We start from the raw sequence: 19,993 nt of genomic DNA, 5'->3' as shown, positions 1-19,993 counted from the left end.
AAAGTACAAGGTTTGGTACTAATAGAACGACTGGGAGGTAGTCGACAAGCGGGCCCAAGGTGGGTACGAGTACTGCTTGTTTGAAATAGGCATTTTCGTCTCTTTGTTGCACTTATCTAGATATTCCGTCTTTGAAGCTAAAACTCAATAGGAAAGCCTCAGGCCAGCTCTTGAGGTGACAAAGCTGCGCCGGATGAACACGGAGACGCGTTCGGTACTTCGCTGAACGAATATTGTTCCGTAAACGAAGTGCCTATAATATCTCAAAATAAATTAATATTTGCGACTAATTTTCAAGAAGTTCTCTCGGGTTTCCCACCGGGTCAGGTTGCGATACACCGACGTTTCGATTGCTGACTCTGCCATCGCCTTCACCCTGAAGACGATGGCAGAATCAGCCATCGAAACGTCGGTGTACTGAAACCTGACCGGGTGGGAATCCCGAGAGAACTTCCTGAATACCATACGCCGGGAAAACCTGAGATCCTTCATTTTCGACTAATATTACCCATTTTTAATCCTCCGTTAGGGTAGAAAAGGAAAATGTCAAATTTTCCAAAAGAACTTTCTTTCATTAAGAGTGTTTCGTAATCGTACAAGCTTTTTAACTTCTCATGAAATGTTCGGAAAAATCAAAAATTTCGCTATCGAGCCATTCCTTATTTGCAACCTAGCCACAGGATGACCACTGCATGGGTTTCATCATCCGATAGAATCACCCGTACTTGGTTCGAGTTTGGCTATGGGAGTTATTTCCGGAGTAAAGTGACGGGAACTACAGTTAATAAGTTTCATACTTGCGCCTTACTTCGTGTGAATAAAACAATTGCCAATTGACCTTCTCTTATCGCAACAAGAGCATAAATGAAAGGCATGTCATTCACAGGCATTTCGATTAACATTTCCAGCCTCTTACACACATACAACATAACCCTGCAACGAAACAGGGAAGCCATCGGATTAATTACCAAATGTACCTCACTTGTACGTTCTAGTATCTATAGCAATTTTTCGGTCAAAATACCACACAGAATGCTCACAGTGAACTCCACTCAAAGTACCGACCTGACCCCGGAATATGCTTTTAAAACTTTTACCCTCATTAACAATATGCTACCATGTCATTTCCTCCCACATGTAATCCCAATAAAGTGGTCTTTCATCGTCCTTATTGTCCGCACAGTTGAACATTTCACCGACAAGTCACGCTTTCAGGCGCAAAACCCTTCAGCATAAGTTAACATCTCGTGGTGTCCGTGTACGTAGTAGGTACAGGAACTGGAGCAGTTGTTCAGTTTCGGGAACCAGCGATAAGATAAAGAAGTGCCCAAGACGCGAGAAGGCGTTGACATTTTCATTCAGCGGACGGAGTTCTCACTCGCGCATCCCACCATATGAATTAATCCGTACTACTCCAACCTTGAGTAATCTTATCAATAATAGGTGGGAGGAGCCAGGGGATTACTCTCCTGGGTCCCTGACCGCGTCCTTTCCGCATATTAACGTACTCTTTTGAGTTCATATCATAAAGTTGCCGCCTACCAGAGATTGACGAAAATCGAGGCCAATGCTTTCAATTATTCTATGCGACATCCTCGATGACGTGGTTTTGCTGTCGCAACGTACCTTAAGGTGAAAATAATTCAACTGAGTGATACTGTCCCCGGGCCAAATGATTGGCCCACGATCGGCCCCGCGGCGTGGGCGACTCGAGTGACCGCCCATCGACGCGAATGCACACTTTTCCTTTCCGATGCGCGTTGGCGAAAACGGAGGTCGAGATGTGACCTGATTCGGCCTACTCGACTCGAATATTTTCCCGTCCTGCACTGCACTCGCCACCCCTCTCGATTAACATAAAATTTTACTTACAGGAGTCTTTGACTCTTCTTCAAGCTCCCGTTTCCCTCCAAGCGAGAATAGGAGAGTTCCCCTCCATAAATCCATCACCGCAACGTTTTGAGTGCATTTTGGACCAGAAAAATGCACCTTTTTTTAAGAGTATCAAATAATAATGCATTCAGTGCCTTGACTGGTTTTAAAAGTCAATATTTATGGGCGTCCCTCCCACAGCGATTCATTATACCCAAACATATATTTTAAGCTGGCTCAAATATTGTACATTTACATATGCATGGAAAGAACGAAACGTTTGGATACGGCTAATGCCTGTCAGCTAAAAAATTTAGCAAGGAATGTACGCCAAATCAATCTCCCCCATACTAACAGAATCCCATAGCGCGATCATTGTCTTGAACCAATATTGCTTGTATTCCCCCGTGGCCAGGAGCTGCACTCCGAAAAAACGGCATAGTTATATTTTCAAGGCTAACACTATTCCATATTTTCTACTACAGTTGGATGAGAGTCCGGTCCGTCATCGTTCCACTCAGAGGGCAGTAAAAACTAATAAAGGACCTTCAGATGAGTAGCGGAACGAACGCCATAGAAAAATGAGATAAATCAAACTTATGAATGAGTGAGATCAATTTCGTATATCAAGATAATTTATCAAAATCATTCTACAGAATCAACGTTAAATCATCCTACTTAATGTATAACCCAGTCAGGATTATTTCCTTCGCTGTGAAGATAAAAATGAAAAAAATCGTCTTCGGTTAACATTAGCAGCAAAAAAGCAGAAGGACATGCAGCAGAATCTTGACATGACATGGATTACCAGGAATATATAAACGAACTTCAGTGAGAGATTGTATTTTCTACGACGCGTCCTTTTAGGGTCAAATACTTTTTAAGCTCAGAGTCATTATCTCTTTTTCAAGGCAGTGCCTCAGTCGTCAAGTGTTGTCCCTCAAAACCCATTTGTTTCTTCGACCTACACCCGTAATCATCAACGCATACCGTTCAAGATAAGGCGTTTGCTGCGCAACTGCTGTTTACAAGTAGAAACTAAGGTCGCAAATAAAGTACGTAATCACAATTTGCATTGAAGAATATTTCCGCTCTCCCAAGCGGAATTCTCACCAAGATATGGGGACTGAGTGCATAGTTGTGTCACTGCCTGAATTTGTGTTAGTAAATTTTGGGCTGGACTTCTTGGAATATTATTATAGAGGGTAAAAAGAAAAAGGCCATAAAAAACTTTGAAAATCCCACTATTAAGACATACCTTAAGATAAAATGCGTTAAAAGGAGGTGGTGAATTAAATGTGGAATTTCCAGTATTCTTCTGTTAATTAATTATGTGAGATAAGAAGACGCATTACTCTCAGTTATACACGTTAAAAGCTTGGGGATAATCTAAGAAATTTCCAATCTCTGAGCTGGCAACGATTCAACCAGTTGATAAAGGTTTTTACTATGTGATTATAACCTATCTACGTGATACACCAAAGCATATATTTATTAATCTGGGAAAACCTGAGAACAATAGGAAATATTCAATCAATCAGCCTGCTTACTTTTTTAAATAACACCTAACACATTTTCATAACCCCGACGTTCTGTTGTCCAGAGTTGGGCTCAAATGGGTTAATCGAGGCGGTAAACCGGGTTCACCTCGAAACAATACCTCAAATGAATGAATTATTGTTTAACGGAAGAAATAAAACGGTCATTATATTTCCTGATATACACATTTCAGGGTCATCACATTTTGTAAGCTCGATGAAACAAGAAAATGCACCGCAAAGAAAACATATTCGAGGAGTGATATGAATCCATTGACTCCAGGAAAACCTTTGGACAAACTACATCGGCCTAATCTTAGTTTCCTTTACGCATTCTTGCGCGTAATATTTGGCTCATACCGTTGGCGTATCATATGTGGCATCTTCACCATCGAATCGTAGAAAGAATCATTAGTGTCCGGGAAAGAATCCCAGACTTCACCACAGATTCTGATTTCGGGATGCTTGGGTGTTCTTTATTTTAATTTCCTTGACTTTCTATATATTCAACGGCTAGTATTTAGTTCACCTAACCCTCAAATTAAGGCTTAAAGTATAGCGCAATACTGAACCTCTCTTCGCCCTTTCTTCCACCTTTCCTCCTCGACAAATGTCATAAATACCCACTTTTCCTTGACGAATCTGACGTTCTCAGCTTTCGAGAGTCGACGCCCATCAAAGCACACCGACTCCCGCTATGTGGAGCAATCTTCGAATCGTGGAGTTCATGTCGGAAAGAGGAGACTTCGAAGAATTCTAAGGCGAGCCATTCCAGCATGCATATATTCCATAGGCATCTCCCCGACAAAGACACAACGCAGGGCTAAGGACTTAATCGTCGGTAATTAATACGTTAGCAATTTTGTAACCTTAGCAGGAAATCCTTGTTACCTTTAGTGTCGGCATCATTTGTATAATAACGGCGGCGTAATTGGTTAGCGTTGTTGTTCGGAAGCTAAGTAAGACCGACGGTGACGTTTCACGACGTTCTCAGAACGCACGCCGCCCACTGGATATCAATCAATTTGAGCGCGGAAACATACGTAATTTTCCACCCATAAACACGAAACTTTTCGGGAAGAATTTCCCGATGGGATTGGGCCTTCCGGCGGGCACTGATCGGCCGAATGACAACGAGAGAGCTTTCCTTTTCGAAGTGGGTAATTCTCAAATCGGTCGGAGGGAGGGGGAAAGTGCACCCTCTCTGATTCGCTTGACAAGGGCTTCGAAGGCGCTCCCGATTCGGACTCCGGCCTTGCCGTTTTGAACCCGTGCCCATAGTGACGTTTCAAGACACCTTTTGGGTGAAACCTCCCACGTGCTAGAAATATTTCCCAACCGACGGTCATCAAGTACCTTCTTCCTCCCCTGCCATCCGCAAACTGGAACCAATAAGTGGCTTCGAAGCTAACCGAACCCAATACTAAACCTAAATATGATCCCACAACTCACAATTATTTTTTTGACCTATGATTTTTCCTCCTTCCCAAGCCTTCTTCCTAATGGGTACAAAAAGATAAGATAAAAAACCTGACTAATCTACGTCGCCGAATCAAAGGAAGTCAATTATTACTGACATTTGGTGAACTCGAGGGACACTAGACGTTCACGCTTGTATTTAAAAAGCATTCGGAAAAATAACGCAATGTACATGATATGCTGACTAATTGTTTTTTGTAAAACAAAAAACTAAAACAAATTTTCCTACTAGCTTGACCCAGCTTATCTTCCATTTAACTCGATTGATATTTCACGATTATTTATTTTCCGTGCCGAGTTGGGTGTTTGAAGGCAACATTCAGCGATGAATTACAAGCAATTTAATTTGCTGAAATTAAATATGATTAATGTTTTAAGCATGATCCGAAAATTTGCCAGTGAAATTTCAATGGATTGAAATGAGCTCATGAAACCCCCGATTGGTTACCAATGAGTTGGAATGAGGTTCTCAAGATGAAGATAGAATTATTAGAGCCCCTTGCCGATATTTATTCCCCCACGACTACTATATAACTCTTTCGTCATATGTCTCACTGTACTAGGCCTGCGTATTCATCCTTTGGTATTCCTCTTGTGGTCTTTCCATCCATTTTCCCTTTTACCCTCCTAATAACCAATCCATTGTTTCCCAAGGGGTTCCCAAACCATCTCGTTCTTTTCTTGATGGAATAGCATCTAGAGGAAGGACTCCGAAATATTTAGGACTCGTCCCTGTTTCAGTTCCGTCCTCGACTCTGTTCAGTTCCGGAGTCGCAAACGCTTTCTTCCGCGCCCGAACTTAGACCTTCTCCTCGTGCTTTTCTCCATGTCTTCTTCTCACACTCTTCATCCAACCCCACTTTCCCCACCCCAAACGGCCTTCCCACCTTCCTTCCCCAACCTTCCCTGGCGTTCCTACTCTCACCTTCCATTTCCTCCCACGCCGCATGCGCAAAGTGCCGCACCAACAGATGACCTCCTCTCGGCATTGACCGGGATTCGCTTCCTTTGGACTCGCGCCCTCGGGCGGAAGAGCGCTGTCGCGGGGGGAGTGAGAGGACCGGGAGGAGGGGATGTTGCGGCAGCGAAGAGGGCATCTCCGTTGCCGATAGGGTGTGTAAAGGCGAGCGGTGGAAGAGGAGGGTGGGGGGTCGAGACGGAACAGACTCATGCCGGAAGAGGGGGGGGAGACAAATGGGGCGTGTCCATCATGCCGACAAATAGGACGATGATGTCGATTGTGGAGGGAGGAGAGGAGAGTGGCGGATGAGGGGCATATCTGTGTGTCCCTCCCAACTAAAAGAGGAAAAAAATGCCCATCTCATCTCGGAAATATCAAGGAAAAAAGCTTTGACTTTCTCGCAAAAAAACAAGGACCACCCAGCATTTTAGCGGAGCGAAGCGACGATGCATGGAATAACGGAAAACCCTAATTAGAAATTCGTTTTGGCTGCTCGAAATGACTGGTGCCGTTGTTCTCACTAAGGCCATGTTGCACCGCGACCCTGATGGACTTCTAAAAGCGCATAGTGCCCGAAAAAGGATTTGCGACCGCGGCACTTAAAGACCAATGAGGAAAGTCCAGCACAATGCGCTAATACGGTAAAGGAAACGTAAATAAAATTACAATTTGTCAACCAACGGCATTGGAATGCGTCCACAACCGGACGCATGCAAATGCTTGCCTTTCTCTTACTCTTATTTCGAGAAATATTAGAAATGGACAATATTAGATAAATTTTATTTTGTGTCTAGTAATGACTGGCTAATAGACAATATTACAACTGAATGAGTTTACACAACACTCTTAAATTAAGCTTCGAATTTTGTTCAATGCAAAGAGTATGAATTAATTAAATCAATTTGAACCACTTTTCACCTAGTATCTTCCTAGGAAAGCATATGAATATTGGTTTATTTTAGAGTTTGAAATAGGCTTTCCCTTCAGCATATCAATATATTAAGCAGATAACTTGGGAAAAAAATTCATTGATAGTAAAATTATCCGAAAAGAGCTAATTACAGGTATGTATACTCTCCTAAGTTTTCGTAACATTCTTAACCGATTGAATTTCAAAATAATTGGTCGTTGTGTATCAGCCTCAAACTCTGAGCCTCACTAAACATTCAAAAAAGGATACGGGCATTCGGGAGCAATTATAAGGCATCTGTAACTCTGTTGCATAAAATAAAATGCACACGTAATTAATATTGATATAATCTCACGTCAGTGAGTTAAAATTGGAAATTGGGAGTTATTCACGGAAATTTTTACGAGACACGCCGACAAAAATTTGGTTATCATCTTGAGATGTATATAATAACGGAAAAACGGTGTTCCATCAATTATTTACCCATTTACTCACGTTTCACAATTTTATTCAGAAAAAAATCATGCTTGATAGATTTCAAAGTTAGCATGCAAAAAAGAATATAATGAAATGGACCCTGAAACTGTTTAGTAGTCTATGTACTAAGCGAATACCATGATATTGGCAGTCAGATGTTTAACGTAGTGATTACTCCCACCAATTTCACCAAATAGCTCAATTCATGACCTGTTCCATCAAATCGATCTTATATTATAAAAAAAATTAAATTAAATAAAGTCTTAGCAAAGAAACCTCATTCCAATTTCCATTCCGAGTGGGCAGGATAGCGGAGGAAGCTGGGATTCAACAACGGATAATACAAGTAAATCATAGGGCCATACGAAGGAAATCACCAGGACAAATAAGAGTCGATGACGTTATCGAATTGATAACTTTTGAATACAATATCCACGGAGTTCACTTGAAGGGTACGCAACACCCTTCCAGGTGGGGGATCCAATGGGGGTCATCCCTCCCTTCCTACTCCGGCCTGCGTCATCGCCTATGCGATATCCCAGCTTCACCATCCTACCTTCGTTGCCATACCTGTACAATGGCAAAATCGGAGGACTATCTCGAACCGGAAAAGAGTATCGTATGACAGTAATACATAAACTGTTATTAATATGTTCATCACGGTATTGAGATGGGGCGTGGTACTCTAGTGTGGCGTAGCGTTCGGATACTGACCAGAGAACCCCTGGTTCATTTCCAGGTCACTCTAGGCACCATCGGGTTCAATCAAACTGTGCGATTGTTTTAGATGTCAGAATAGGGTGACCAGAAAATTTGGCATTGCGGTGTCATGGGTACGCTCTGGAGTACATTTTAATGATTGAACCATGTGATAATTGCACCATCAAATGTTAAAAAACGAGCAATTATAATTATTCTAAATTCATTCAAAGTGTAACTCACGAAGAAGTGATGTGTACTTTCAATTGACAGTTTCCAAACATGCTGAAAGTTTACGCATGAATGTGAATGGCTAGACCCTAGCCGGGCTAGTTTTTTTACGCGTTTGGCCACCCTACTGGAAATGAAGGCAGTGTTCAATGTTTATTCAATTAATACAGAGCACTGAGAAAAGAATTTTATGTCAGAAACACAACAATGATTTGATCTTATGATGATATTTAAATTCATATTTGACTTTGAAAAACTGATCAAATTATAAATATTGAATATATTATTGAATTTAGTAATGAATTGAAGTGGCATACATTACCTGGGTAAGTGTAGCAATTGTAACGTTACTTGGGCAAGAAGCTATAAATAAAATAATCCAGAAATAGTTTATCACGTACGAGTATCCATCCTTTCCTAACGTTTTCTTAGCATTCTTAGCTGACCAAATTTCAAAGCTATCGGACGTCGAAGGGGATTTGTTTCGTGTTTATTAATTTAATTCAGTGAATCTGATGATATGCTGGGAAATGGGGCACATTCAGCCATTCTGTACGCCGAGGGAGACTGAAGGAAAGAAACTTTCCCCTCACCCCTGAGAATAAGTGAATTTCACCTGTCTCAGGCCTTGCACTAGTGAGAGGTGAGCTCGTAGAACGGTTTGAATATTTTCCCCAAGGAATGTAGTCTAGTACGGTTGGTCATCCACCTGTTTCATTGTTTCTTTACGCGATTCGCTGCGCAAGGAGGTCGCGTGACACTGCATCCTACACTCCCCCTGGGAAAAGATTCAACAGGTGCTTTCCAGTTCAAGTACGCGTGTTACGTCGAGACACGCAATTGCGTTTCCCAGAGCAGGACGTTGAAGTGAATGGAAACAACATTGAATGAGGTCATGCCCTCGAGAAATCCATTATTAGATTCCACGGGCGACCAATAATAATGGAATATCGGAAGTCTACGCATCAAAATTCAGACATCATCAGTGATATAACGAGTACAGACAGACTGTCGAAGGTTATTGTCTTGCGTGGTAGCTGACCCGCGTATCAAGTCGCAGATGATTCACTTTCCTACTTGGCTTGAATTGTCTGTGTAAGAAATCACGCTCACTAAGCACGCCTGCAAACATTCGGTGAACCAGGAAAAAGAGTCATCTAATCCTTTATACATTTGATTTTTAGCAGATAGTTTCGATACAGCAATCCAAATATTTATCAACACAGAGAATATTGGCTACATGTAAGGCTATTGTTTTAAGGTTTTAAGATGCGTCTTCCTGCTCCGACAATTAGAATTCAGTTCACCCCGTCCAACGGGAGGGATAGAAAAGTTACCTAATGGTGTTTGAACCAAGTAATAGAGGGTTAAACTAACTATCCCGTTGTTACAATAATTCACACTTATAATGTCTAATGTTAGGAAGATAAACGTTCACTCAGAACAAATAAAAGACGCTCTTCCGAAACTCTGAGCTACTAGATCGCAATTTAATGATTTGAAAAAAGCTTTTAAACTAATTATCTCGGACGAAATAAATTTGTGTGTCGTGTCAAAAATTAATTAATTTGCCGTGCCTAAGGTTAAAGTAAATTAAATAATTACAATGACTCAAAAGTCATCTTTAAAACTGTTACGAACTAGAACTTTTCAATGGTGGGAAAACTTGATCCAAATGGAAGCAATCTGATACCACTTACGATACCTGCGGTGGACGTTCCTCGATGTGAACAAACGGATGTAATTCAATCAATATAACTAGACAATCACAAATGAACATAAAGATTAGAGCCACAGGTTTTATACTAAGATTCAATGAGCATTTCATTTCAACACGAAATATGAACGACAACAATTACAGATGAGTAATAACACCGGCAGGCTCTCAGCACGTAAGCCTCTTGATATCAGTGAGACTTTTTAAACGTTGTCCTTGTAAAAGATGCCAGTGAATATTGCTTGGGGGAAAGCAAATACGGATGAAAAAGTGGAAGATGCCTAGTAGCCAATTTTCCGTGACAGACTCCAAGGAGTCTCCGGAAAACGACGTAATGTATCTTTTTTCCCTTATCATATCGGCACACAACTTGTAAGCGTGGTAAAGAGTGAAACTTTTCATCACTTCTTCGTTTGAAATCCAGCCAGTCGAGGTGATAAGCCAGTACACTAAATCGCCACTGAAGCTATAACTGGAAAGCTCTCACATCTGATAAGGGGAAGCGGAATCTACGATAAAGTAGTAAACAAAAGCCAGCGAAAACACTCAATTGCCACCACGTGTTGCGATTCCATACACACACACACACACACACATATATATATATATATATATACATATAGTAAATATGAACCATAAACCGAAGGTCGGTTTGGGAGGTGATGGTAGAGTTCACTCGGTACTAAGCCGGTACGTGTGAAATTCACACATCAGGGTAGGGGGGCCAGTTCCTTTCCCTGAGTCGGTTATGGTTTCCCAGGAAGATTTGGTACCCGAAAAATCACATAGACTAGGGTGGAGCTTCAGGTGCCCAGAGACTTGCCCGGGAATCGACCCTCCGGTCAGTAGCTCAACGCTCTAACCCCTCGAACACCGCGACCTATATATATATAGGTCGCTGTGTATATATATATATATATATATATATATATATATATATATATATATATATATATATATATAGCTACAGAGTGCCATGCTTTCTCAAGAGAGTAATGGGAAAAATGGTTGCCAAGACAACCATCTTACTAACGAAACTTAGCTTCCTCACAAAAAATAGGAATATCATAAATTCGAAGAGCCTTAGCTTTGACAACAAAGGTCAATTAGGCAAAGGTTTGGAGTTTGGGAAATGCTGCTTAACTCTCGTACAAAACGGCAAGAATAGTGCAGAATTTATTGAGAGGCGGGAGACGCTGTCCTTTACCTTCCTCTTATGTAGGAGGTCATAAATCATAGTGCCGCGACGGTTGCGCAAACGTACATATCCCCAGGCGTATTCAATTTGGTAACACGAAAAATGGTACAAAGGACTCGCATGTATAGTAAATGGAGAACGCGTGTTCTCCACACAAATTAAGAAGTACGCACAGGCATTTCTACATGCCTGAAGACCTACCTACGATAAATTACTCGTTCCTTGAAAAGTTAGTCAAATTTTGAAAGTGTGCATCGCAAAAAAAACTGACTCCGAAAAATATATTTAATATCTTCTTTTTTATGGGTTTTGGAAAATGTAGAGGGACGTTGGCCTACACGGCGATAAAGTAAACTTGGAGGCAAACTGCCCCAGATGTGGTTAATCGTTATTTACTTGACCCTCGTCTGAGTGAATTTGGTAAAACATCTTACGTGATATCCGCGTAGTATATTTGCAGCAGGTCTTTTAAATAAATATCAGTCAAATCAGCCTTTGAATATTTATGAAACGCTTAGGTCATAGTTTGTTTTGTACCTACTAAAAAAGTATTTATTGCTTTAAATCACGAAATACTTTCGCTTTTAACCCTAAGTGAATGCCGAAAGATCTAATACCTCCAGGATTATAGTTAATCTTAATGACTCGGGGAGTATAAAGCCAGGAATATTGTCAAGCCAAATCAATAAATATTTTCCTATGATAAAGATCAAATTAATGATATTCATAAGTTCCAAACAAAGAGAACTTATGAGTGAGGGAAAATTTCTTTTTTATACTAATTTTTCCATCTTTTCCAAGTTTTACGAAATTGGAGCAATGATATGAATAACCTTGCGATTGTGTCCTATTAATTCTCCTTCAAGCAAATTGTCTCTTTCTCGAGGAGAGTAAACTTAAAAGCTTTCAAAATGAAAAATATTTAAGCATGCAAGCAGCGTCGAACATTAATTTATAAAGTTTATTCTATTGCGCCTGTTTTCCAAGCAGAAAGTTTTCCGAGTTTCTTACTCGGGAACACAGCATTTATCTCCCAAGGCGCATCCTTTTTAATCACACAACCTATGAACATGAATTCTGCGCAACCTGTTGCCGAATATTTGTAATTAAGAGTGCAGACAATGTTTTTTCATAATTTGCCATAAAATGTCATACAAATACCGTCTAAGAAATGTCATAAGTTCATTCAACGTTTGCCAACTGACGACAAAATGAGAACTTTGAATATTTATATAACGAGGGCCTAATTTCAGCGTTGTAATTATGGATACTTGGATTTATAATTATTGTCCGGTAGTAAAATAATTGTAAAAGTATATTTCAGTAAATGTTTTCTCCGCGGGATGATGAAATCGAGCCCAGTCGCTGAGTTCCGCGACATCGCAATTCCAATACCTTCGTGTGATTGTTACGAGCAAAATATTAGTCACATTCATTCGCCAACATATTATTTTTACTTAACTCAAAACTGGAACTCCGTTCATTTACTTCAGACAAATACATCTCATTGCCTTCGCGAGTTCCCTGACACTGGCGAGTTCTCGAAATCATGAAATCAAAGTAAGCTGCTTTAAGGTGACTGGAAAGGAAATTGCGAGTGTTTCCAATTTTTATGGTTTTTCATTTCAGTCTGAGAAATAAAAGCACCTCGCTAATTTTATAACTTAAAATAACTGAAAGTAAACGCTAGTGACCTACAGGGTCGCACCCAAAAGTGGTAGGACTGATTTTCTCTGGCGCGAACGGTGGAGGGGGGTCTGCCTGGCATGGTAAGGTGGATGGGGCTCTTAGCAACAGACCAACACCAACTTCAGTCACCTGCGGTCTGTCGTTGAGTGAGGACACCGTTTTTAGTGAAGCAAGTTTTTTGTCCGCGTCGAAAAACAAAATGAATCTGAATTTAGAGCAACGTTATTCCGTGAAGTTTTGTGCGAAACTCGGGAAGACGGCAACTGAGACCCTCGATATGATCAAGCAGGCTTATGGGGACATTGTCTTAAGCCGTTCCACAGTATTTGAGTGGCACAAGTCGTTTAAAGAGGGTAGGGAGCTCGTTGAAGACGACCATCGCTCCGGACGGCCGTCGACGGCAAGAACCGACACGAATGTGGACAGAGTGAGGACACTGCTGAACACAGACCGACGCTTAACCAGTGAAGAAATTGCAGACCAGTTGGGTCTGTCTGCATCCAACGTCCAACGCATTATTTCACAGGATTTGGCCATGCGCAAGGTGTGCGCCAAGATGTTGCCGAAAATTCTGAGTGTCGACCAACAGGCAACGCGTGTGCGCATTTCCGAAGAAGTGTTAGCCAATTTGCACCGAGATGAAAATTGTTTGGACAATGTGATAACTGGTGATGAAACATGGGTTTTTCAATATGACCCCGAAACGAAAAGACAATCCGCGGAATGGCACACTTCCGCGTCCCCACGTCCAAAAAAGGCTGGCATGAGCAAATCAAAAATCAAAACGATGTTGATTGTGTTTTTCGACCGTCATGGAGTGGTTCACAAGGAGTTTGTCCCACCAGGGGAGACTGTGAATGCGAACTTTTCGTGCAGGTGCTCACCCGCCTCCGAGAACGCGTTAAAAGAGTCCGACCGGCCATCGCAAACTCCTGGGTGCTTCATCATGACAACGCGCCGTGCCATGGCGCGCTCGTCGTCATACAGCTCCTGGCCAAATACGGCGTTGCCACGTTGCCGCCCCCGCCCTATTCTGCCGATCTGGCACCACCGGACTTCTTCTTCCCCCTGATGAAAAGACAGCTCAAGGGACGACGTTTTGACTCGATAAAGGCCATTCAAGAGGCTTCGACGAGGGTCATCAACGGCATCCCCAAAGAAAATTTCCAGCGGGCGTACGGGGAATGGGAGTAACGTTATACTAAGTGTGTAGCAGCTCAAGGAGCATACTTTGAAGATTATTAAGTCGATGTAAGTATATCGTCAATAAAATTCTTGTAAAAAAATCAGTCCTACCACTTTTGGGTGCGTACCTGTATAAGGTAGATATTAAACTTCATCAATTATTTGTGAAGTTAGATCTGGTGCTTCCCCGGCGTATTTGCTGGATGAAGTTTTCTCGGTACTTCCACCGGGTCAGGGATTCCATATTGGCCGGCGTTTCGATGTTCGACTCGTGCATCGTCCTCAGGGTTAAGTTGATTGCAATGAGTGTACAAATATGGAGTGCGTTTTGAAAATAAAATAGAACTTTGTTTGGATCGAACTGGTAAGAGAAGTATTTCGGCAATGAGCACCAATTTTAGGTAATTACAATCATTATGAAAAGTATCCTCTCTCACTTTTGCGCGAAAATAGAAAATATAAAATGTGAAATATAAGATTCAAAAATATAATATATGGAATATTCGTCAAAAGATTACGTTCATTGGAATTTTTAAATACTAATTAATAACGATGAAACCCACCCGGAAATATACCGCTTCGTCTCCTCTCGTTGATGCTGGGAGGAGGGAAATTTTTTTTCAAGATTCGATTCATGAGAGGCCCTCGAAACCAGTCGGACGTGCCGTGTCGAATCGACAGTGCCGTGAACTCACCATTGACATAAGGCGTCGAACGTCACAGAGCACTGGGGGAAGGTCAAGATGAACCGCTGCCATGGAATTCATTACGTTGATGACGAAATTAAGGCGAAGGACGTCATTTGGAAGGTTCAAGCGGACCATAATACTGCAATACTGCTCTGGCGACGTAAGGAAGGACATCGCCGCGAACATTAACAGCGTTGCAGCACTTCTTAGTTAAGCATGGCAGGAAGTCTGGAAATCCCAACTGTGTTAATCGGATTATTCGTTAAATATTTCCAAAGAGCATATTCTAAGGGAACCATATTTTTAATGGTCCATTGCTTAACAATCCAAACAAATTGCAGTAAGCTGAACCAAAAACATTTTTTGTCCCTAGTCACATCCACACATTATCGCAAGCCCAATTTTTTCAAAGTTGAGTCATTTCTATACACTTTTGGAGCAGAAACTTAAACGAAATAATCGTATCGTGAAATTCAAAAAAATATTCCTGCATTTAATGTCTTTATCATCACTATATACTTTATATTATAACTCTCATTACCATTGATATTGGGTTGTTCTTTGAGACCAATGGAGATATTAAACATTCGCAAATGGAAACACTTTGAACTCCTAAAATTGTTCAAAGAAAAATATGAGAAACAAATAAAATATGACTCATGTCCTTCAATTATATCTATTTGTATATTCACCGTCTGTTCTATTTAAAAAAAAGATATGCTTTCGAATAGTAATAAAAAATGGATTCCTATTTCTCGTTAATTTTTACCAAACATCCATTTGCACTCATGCAAAATTCCATAGGATGTTATAAACTCAATTTTTTTTCAAAATCAATTGAAAAAACGGTTTACTTCACCCACGTTCAAGGCCTTTCGCTATGGCTTCACGCTGTGGCCTCTCGTTGATCTTTATCACGCCCATAGTCGTCGGCGACGGAAAAAATGTAATTCCATCAGTCGGCAGAGCTTCATTACCCGACAAGATCTGATGAGGTCCTCGGAGGTCAATGACATAATGGATAAGGGTTTCCTGGTTAAGAACGACGAATGAAACACTCTGCGGTAAATGAGTGGCCAAATGAAGAGATATAAAATGGCGAGGTTTAGAAAATAAAAGTCGGCGAACATTTTGTTTTAACTCTGGAACATTAATTCCTTTCATTTTGCGCTTTTTTAGCTCTCGGCGACCTCTACTCTTCTTCGCCCCCCTCCGCCACCGCACACGCCATTAGATCTCACGTCCCCGCAATACTTTTCTCGAGAGCAAAATGCAAGAATTGGGGCATCTTCTCGGTTTAAAATAACATCTTCCACATAAAAATAACTTTTAGCCTTGAAAAAGTGTCGTATTACGAGCAACAAACAGTCAAATTTACGAAGAACGGTCCACAAGGAATGGAAAAGCGATTCCCTAAATATTTCGCAGCTGCGGAGAACACGTCCTGAAATTCTTTCCGACTAAACAGTCCAGCGACTATGTTTACAAATGCCAGACCACTGCTATCCCGGAGCATGACAGGACGAAAACATTATACCTACCTATATATTTTCGCTATGATGAAGCCAGATAATTATCCAAAAAGACGCATTTTCAAAGAAAAAAAGAGTAAATATGCTTTTATTTCAGCAATTGTTTTATCTCTTACCACGCAGTACATTTACCTAATATCTGTTCATACAATTTAGTTTATGCGTTAGAGTAATCGATAATTTCAGACCGCTAAAATTTCAAAAAAATGCTCGGAAGGAAATGATTTACATGTAATAGATCCAAGTTGAATTATTAAATATTATTAGTATTACATAACAATTCTGCAACTTACAAGGTCATGAGAGAACGTTTGCTGGTTCCTAAATAACAATTAAAATATTTATCGTAAAGAATCATAACATGTATGACCACAGTTTTAAAACTAATTGTCACAAGTCAATACCGATGGTCAGAAATCGTTTCACTACCGTTTCATCGTTTTTCAATTCATTTATGGTCATGTAATGCTGCTCTTACGTTGCGCCTTCTCTTTACAGCAAGTGCAGCGATAAAGTTGCGGTGAAATGGTTTCCATTGTTGAGACCGAGAAATAAGTAAAAAATACCTTAGTTTAAAAAAATCACTCCCAAACCAATCGCAATAATCAATCCAAATGTCAGTTTAACGGGTGAGGGCAGATGGAACACACCTAAAACTAATCTCTTTGAGCGTGTAACGTCCGTTGCACGTATTAGCGTGGGTGCAGGATTCCTTTATCTATGCCATATGCGGTCTCTCCAAAAGATACGGTACATCGAAAATCTTACAACTTGAGTTTATGCTGGGAGTGCCTCAAGGCAACACGCAGGAAGATCTGCGTGTTGCCTTGGGGCACTCCTGGACCCACAATGCTCCCACGACGCCGTGAACACTTCATGTTATGCAAAACTTGCAGCGAGAAGGACTCATGCCGTTTTATTCCCAATAAGTATCAGCTAATCAGTCCAATCCATCTGTGAAGGATAAAATAATTCACTCCATATCGTAAAAATATACATAAATGCATACTTAAACGTTTATTTGTGCATTGAGATAAAATGACTGTAAGGAGAATTTATCGGAATTGACTTTGACAGAACATTTTCAATGAAAATCGTAGCAGTCAATACGTTATAATAATTGCCCATATGTAAAATATAATAATAGTGAGATGAATAAAAGGAAAAAATAGTGCAGTGTCAAACAGCATAGGAACTAAATTGAATTGAACAAAGACGCAGGTTTAGATTATACAAATTTACATTAAGATCGTTGACCATAAGAGACGGATGAAATGTAACCGAAAACATGAGTGGAATAACTCAAGCAAGAATAGCCTTTCATAAAAAGATGCAGATTTCATCTTCCATAAATATAAGCGTCGAAATTGAAGTGAATTTTGTAAAAATTACATGGAGCATAAACCTTCACGGGTCAGAGACTTGAATTAATTGAGATGGTGGGATGGAAAAAATAGAGGCCTTTGAAATGTGGTACTAGAGGACATTAGAAAGGATTTCTTAAATGAAGAGGTCCTACGAAGATTCAAAGAAATAAAATGGTGATATGATGCTGGAAGACGAGAAAGAGAACACTAAAATGAACATAATATTAGAAACAACGAGTTCATTACCGATTTAGTGGAAGGAAAAATACACAGAAGGAAGAGCATGCGAAGATCAAGGATAACGGATTAACGCCAAGCAGATTATGAAGGCTGTTGCTGCAAAAAGTCACAAGGAAATGAAAATATTGGAAAATGGCGGAGATGAATGAAAGAGATAAATTAAAGCTGCCAACAAAAGATGAGATCAGAAAAATAGAAGAAGATGTGGAAGTAACACTTGGATAGTAAATATAACAAATATTATCATCTCAGACGTCCCGCATCTTGGCTATGCGCAAAAAATCATGACTCCCTTCACAGTAATCGTTTAGTTTTGCTAATACTGAGAAAAACGATCAGGAATGATCAACTAAAAGAACAAGATAGTATAAAACAATAATGGCTGTGGAGGTAATAAAAGGAAGCCGGTTTTAGCTAATTATTTCTTTCGCCACTATTTCTAAACTGAATTAACCTCTTACTCAAAGGACTGGCTGTGAATATATGAAAGAACACAAGGACATAGTGTTTCAAGACGTGGTGCGCATTATGGAAAATAACTGAAAACATGTTATTAGAAACGAAAAACTGATACATATACACGTGGCCATATAGACTCCGAGCTGATAACTAGTACGAGGGTGGCCTGAACCGTTTCTGACCTCTAAAAATTTCAGAAAATATCGGAAAATTTCAGAAAAAATGTGTTGTAACGTTGTTAGGTCGGAAACTTTTCGGACCACCCTCGTAGTAATGTCCTGAAAGAAAACGATTCGAAACTTTATGTTGCTTCATATGCATCTTCGTAACTTTGAAAGTTGATCCAAACAAGTGCTGGGACAGTTCTAGAAATTAAAGCATGAACTGGCAACATTCAGCAAAGTCTGTGCCACTTGTAAAGTAAAATTCTGAAATTCCTATTGAATAAAGACAAAGCAAAAATAAAGAAAAAGCATTTGGAACTTCTTAATGACGAAAAAGTAAACCATGCAGGCATATTTTTAGATGAAGATGCAAAAGGGCTTCACTTTTTGTTGTAGTGAAATACCCACGGGGAAGAAATGTAATATGGATTGCCAAAATACTACCGGAGCTAAAAACAAAAGGCCGGAAATAATTTTTTGACGCAGCTCAAAACATAATGAGATATTATGTAAAGGATATAGTACTTGGGTTTAAGATACAAAAATTCTGATGTCATATCGAAATAGCACAATGGAAACTCGACTCATTCATTGTTTCGGTACAATTGTGCACCGAAACAATGAATGAGTCGAGCATGAGGAACTCCTCAGCTGTTACTTTTCGCTTTATTTTTTTATCTTAGAATGTGTAGGTTTATTGGCACAAAGTAATCCACGTATTATAATGCAGAATAAATTGAAATAATCACATAAATATCAAATGTAAAAACAACGGTCGCAACCGATATAAATAGATTACACCTTTAAACTTTTGAGATTATACTGAAATTCGTTTCCAATTCTCTGGTGGTATCATCTTACGAGGCCAACATCCTCGTGTGCAAACAAGACCTTCAGACAAGAAATACGAGCAATAAAGACTGTTCTCCAGATACACTACCGCACTTTTGAGAAAGCTCTCTTCAGGTCTTTGGAGATCCTTACTCTCTTTAGCTAATTTCTTGCTGAGTTTAGTTCTCGGAAAAAATCCGTCGCCATTCCCTAATAGTACGAACTACGCAATAATCACCTAAGACTAAAACGTGATGACCATCAATGAGAATATAACATCTCTCACGGCCAAAAATCTACTTCATGTATCTATTTTTAGCGAAATACCTATGAGTACAATAAAACGAACAGTATTTAAGACTCTTTAAATGTAACTTAAGAAGTTTTTACAGCTCAAGGCTTTTAATTCGTCCAAGATTCAAGGGTAGGATCAGTAAGATGGGAAACCTATTGGTTCTCTAAGTTTCCTCATGCCAGGTGTTAAATTTATATTTGTTTTACATTGTATTACGTGTCTTACTCTGCCTCAATAGACCTACATATTCAAATAAAGGAAGAAATTATCAGATATAATGGTGTTAATAAAGGAAGTAGATCATTAGATAGAATCCCTACAAGCGCGTTGCATAGCGTAATAATCAAGGCCGCCATATAATTGACTTCTTAAAAAGCATACGTTAATTTTATAGGCAGCTCTGTATTTACAGGTATAGCGTAAAAAATCCGCAAATTTAACGAACTGCCATCGTATAACA

At 40.1% G+C, this 19,993-nt stretch overlaps 1 protein-coding gene across 2 annotated transcripts in view; it reads right to left on the bottom strand.

Annotated features, from left to right (window-relative positions):
• Window positions 1-19,993, bottom strand: part of LOC139693856 (protein I'm not dead yet-like) — a 99,118-nt gene that overhangs the window by 31,182 nt on the left and 47,943 nt on the right. Inside the window, exon 2 of one of the 2 annotated variants that reach the window (XM_071592164.1) lies at window positions 14,652-14,873. The exons of the other annotated variant lie outside the window; for it this stretch is intronic. Coding sequence (XP_071448265.1) covers window positions 14,652-14,831 — 180 coding nt within the window. The 5' untranslated portion in view covers window positions 14,832-14,873. The remainder of the gene's footprint in view (window positions 1-14,651; window positions 14,874-19,993) is intronic. 2 annotated transcript variants of the gene reach the window in all.

The sequence above is a fragment of the Hetaerina americana genome, unplaced genomic scaffold (genome assembly GCF_022747635.1).
Source record: "Hetaerina americana unplaced genomic scaffold, ioHetAmer1.1.p SCAF_5, whole genome shotgun sequence".
NCBI lineage: Eukaryota > Metazoa > Arthropoda > Insecta > Odonata > Calopterygidae > Hetaerina > Hetaerina americana.
This window is presented reverse-complemented; position numbering and strand designations above follow the sequence as displayed.